This window comes from Sceloporus occidentalis, unplaced genomic scaffold, assembly GCF_023333645.1.
Source record: "Sceloporus occidentalis isolate IW3139 unplaced genomic scaffold, rSceOcc1.0.p SCAF_226, whole genome shotgun sequence".
Taxonomy (NCBI): domain Eukaryota; kingdom Metazoa; phylum Chordata; class Lepidosauria; order Squamata; family Phrynosomatidae; genus Sceloporus; species Sceloporus occidentalis.
This window is the reverse complement of record NW_028317206.1, coordinates 1,178,416-1,181,975: the sequence shown is the minus strand read 5'-3', so window position 1 is coordinate 1,181,975 and position 3,560 is coordinate 1,178,416. Positions and strand designations below refer to the sequence as shown.

The 3,560-nt window shown below is 39.2% G+C and overlaps 1 protein-coding gene across 1 annotated transcript; it reads left to right on the top strand.

Moving 5' to 3' along the window:
• Window positions 1–314: 314 nt before the first annotated feature.
• Window positions 315–2,543, top strand: LOC149276755 (homeobox protein six1). The gene is made up of 2 exons (XM_089503328.1): window positions 315–874; window positions 2,249–2,543. Exons 1-2 carry the CDS (start codon window positions 315–317, stop codon window positions 2,541–2,543), a joined length of 855 nt encoding a protein of 284 aa, XP_089359454.1.
• The last annotated feature ends 1,017 nt before the right edge of the window (window positions 2,544–3,560 follow it).

Below are 3,560 nucleotides of genomic sequence, written 5' to 3'. Positions count from 1 at the left end.
CCACCCTTTGCCCTCCCCACCCTCCAGTCTGTGCTCCAAGCTCCATCCTGTCCACTGCCAGCCCCTATAGGCTCAACCAATCAGAGAGCAGAGCAGAGAGGAGCTTTAAGGAGACTTTAACCAGAACACCAACAAACTTAGTGCTGTGAGTAATAGCATCTTCCCTCTGTCTCCTCAGCCTGCAGAGCACTTTGCATTTGGAGTGCAGAACCCTTGGATATAACTTTGTTTTTTGGGGGACATACTGCTTTTCAGTGTATGATTCCCACTGCTTTTTCTGGTGTCCTGTGGCTGTGTCTGAAGCCCACTGAGCCATGTCTATGCTCCCTTCTTTTGGCTTCACCCAGGAGCAAGTAGCTTGTGTATGTGAGGTTCTGCAGCAAGGGGGCAATTTGGAAAGATTGGGTAGGTTCCTTTGGTCCCTTCCAGCCTGTGACCATCTGCACAAGAATGAAAGTGTCCTGAAGGCCAAGGCAGTGGTGGCTTTCCACAGGGGCAACTTCAGGGAACTCTACAAGATCCTGGAAAGTCATCAGTTCTCACCCCATAACCACCCCAAACTTCAGCAGCTGTGGCTCAAAGCTCATTATGTGGAGGCAGAAAAGCTTAGGGGGAGACCTCTTGGGGCAGTTGGAAAATACAGGGTAAGAAGAAAATTCCCCTTGCCTAGGACGATCTGGGACGGTGAAGAGACAAGTTACTGTTTTAAGGAGAAGTCCAGGGGAGTGCTTCGAGAGTGGTATGCCCATAACCCCTACCCATCACCCAGGGAGAAGAGGGAACTGGCTGAGGCCACTGGACTAACTACCACCCAGGTCAGCAACTGGTTCAAGAACAGGAGGCAAAGGGACAGAGCTGCAGAAGCCAAAGAAAGGTAAGAGGGTGAAAAGAATCCAAAAATAAGCCACTAAACCCCTATGTACAGAGACAGAGGCAATAGCCCCTTCTTCAAACACTTGTGATGATCTATTGTGGATACTTTGTGTCACTTTGCAAACTGTTATAAATCAGATACATAGTGTTCATCCAAATACTGAGCCCCAGAGAAGCTCTCACCCCAGCCCCAGACAAAGGAGCACAAATGCCCCCAATTTCTCTTAAAATTCCACGTGGTATTCCACTAACATCAAAAGCCAGTAACCCTTTGGCAGCCAATCTGCGCAGTTGTCCAGTGGAAGGAGAAGGGTTAAATCATTTAAACTTGGAATTCCTCCATAAAACTCATAAAACGGTGCAGCAGCAGCATGCACCCAGCTTCTGCCTGTCTGCAAACGGTTAATACCCTCGTTCCAGTGCACTTATCCCCAGTAAACTCTCCTATTGCTGGGTCTATAACTTAACTGGGGTAGGGGGGATTTGGGTTTTGTTTTCCATGTGGCAACAAAATAAACAAATAATGAGGGGGCTGAGGGTTCTGGTGTTTTCATTAGCTCACCACAACCCTGCATGTATCTATATATGTGCATGGGTTCGTGAATACATAGCCCACAGTCCTGAATGCATATGTATGTGTGCATATATATATATATATATATATATATATATAAATATATGTGTGTGTGTACATGAAAATAGCCAAATTTATTTATTTTATAGTAATCGTGTATTTACTCACGCATGCTATGCTGAAGCATGCTGAATGTACACACACACACACACACACACATATATATATATATATATATATATATATATGTGTGTGTGTGTGTGTGTGTGTCAGAGTGCGTTTAATCATGTACGACCCAATGTACCACTCACTTGATCAGTCGTATTAATCTTATTTTAATTTTTATTGCATTGATTTAAAACATAATTTATCATTCATTTTTAAATCAATTTACGTTGTATTTTTAGATCAATTTACATTTTATGTTTAAGTCAATTTACCAAAACAAATACTTTCTTTATTAACAGTATAATCAAGTATAATAATAATAAACGTGAATATAATATGAATATAAGAAATTTCTGGGGTCCACTGAAAATAGTTATTTTTAATCCGCATGTCATATTAAACTGTCTAAAATATCTGTATGTGGATGGAGAGATGAATAGGTAGATAGATAGATAGATAGATAGATAGATAGATAGATAGATAGATAGATCGATAGATATATAGATTGATCGATGGATAGATAGATTGATTGATGGATAGATAGATAGATGATGTTTAATTTTCATGCATACAGACTAGAATTGTTAAAAACAATCTTGTACAATATTCATAAAATTTTCTGTTTTTATTTAGGGAAAACACTGAAAATAATAACACATCGTCCAACAAACAGAACCAGCTCTCACCCCTGGATGGAGGCAAATCACTTATGTCCAGTTCAGAAGAAGAATTTTCTCCTCCACAGAGCCCAGATCAGAACTCAGTTCTCCTACTCCAGGGCAGCCTGGGGCACCCTGGGGCTTCAGCTTATACCCTGAGTGCTTTGGGCTCTTCACAGGGCAGCCACAGCTTGCAGGCCCACCAGCACCAACTGCAGGACTCTTTGCTGGGACCCCTCACCTCCAGCTTGGTGGATCTAGGATCCTAAAGGACATCTTCACTACCCAGAGACTTCACACTCTGTACATAGCAAGACATTTCATGACTCTGATGCTCCACTCTTTCTCATGGTACTTAACATGTAAAGAAAATTATTTTTTATTTTATTTTTTTCCTTAAAATCAGCCCAGATCTCACTCATCACCTTTGAATGCTCTTACAGATTTTCTGCAATTAGCCAAATGCTCAGGAGATTTAAATGCATCAGTTCATCATAAAAAATAGATTCTGCTCTAAACCCCCCCCCAATATTGTTCCACAATTTAGACTGTACAAAAATGATACTATTGTGTTTTATTTATGAATATTTTTTGTTTCTATGAGAAAATTAGCAAAATTGGTTAAGGACAAATTAAAACAGCAATTAAAACTGTGATTGCACCTATTCAATTTTGAATGAGGCTACGTTTACATTTTTTTCACTTTTAGTGTAACAATATATATATATATAAAAAAAGATTGCAAATTAGTTCCTAATAAAATGCAGTATTAGAAAAAGAAACAGAAGAAGGTGCGGCTGATGTGTTTTCTTGAAGAAGCAAAATCGAACAAAAATTAACACTACGAATTTTGGATAAATGTGCAAACTGCAACAAATTTCTATGTGAAATAACATTTTTTTTTTAAAAATTGCAATAATTTTAATGTGGTTTTTTAAGGACATTTTCTCCCCTAGGGTGAAAGACAAGTAAGTGTTCTTAAATAATTATAATTAAAATGTATTAGAAAAGATATATTAAGAACTCTTAACCCTCTGAGATTTAGAAGCGTGGGCAAAGCGTTTCATTGCTGCCTTTGCGGTTTAAGGGTTAATATTAATGATGCCATCCAAAGGAAAACAACCAAAAAAAAAGGCATTAAATGCCTCAATGGGTCCCGAAATGATGACTGGTTACATGATTGTTCCTTTACCCTTTTGTGGGTTAATTGGGGGTCTATTGGTTTTTTGGGGGGGTGACCAGAGGGACTGGATTAACACCTCCATGTCTTTATACATCCTTAATAA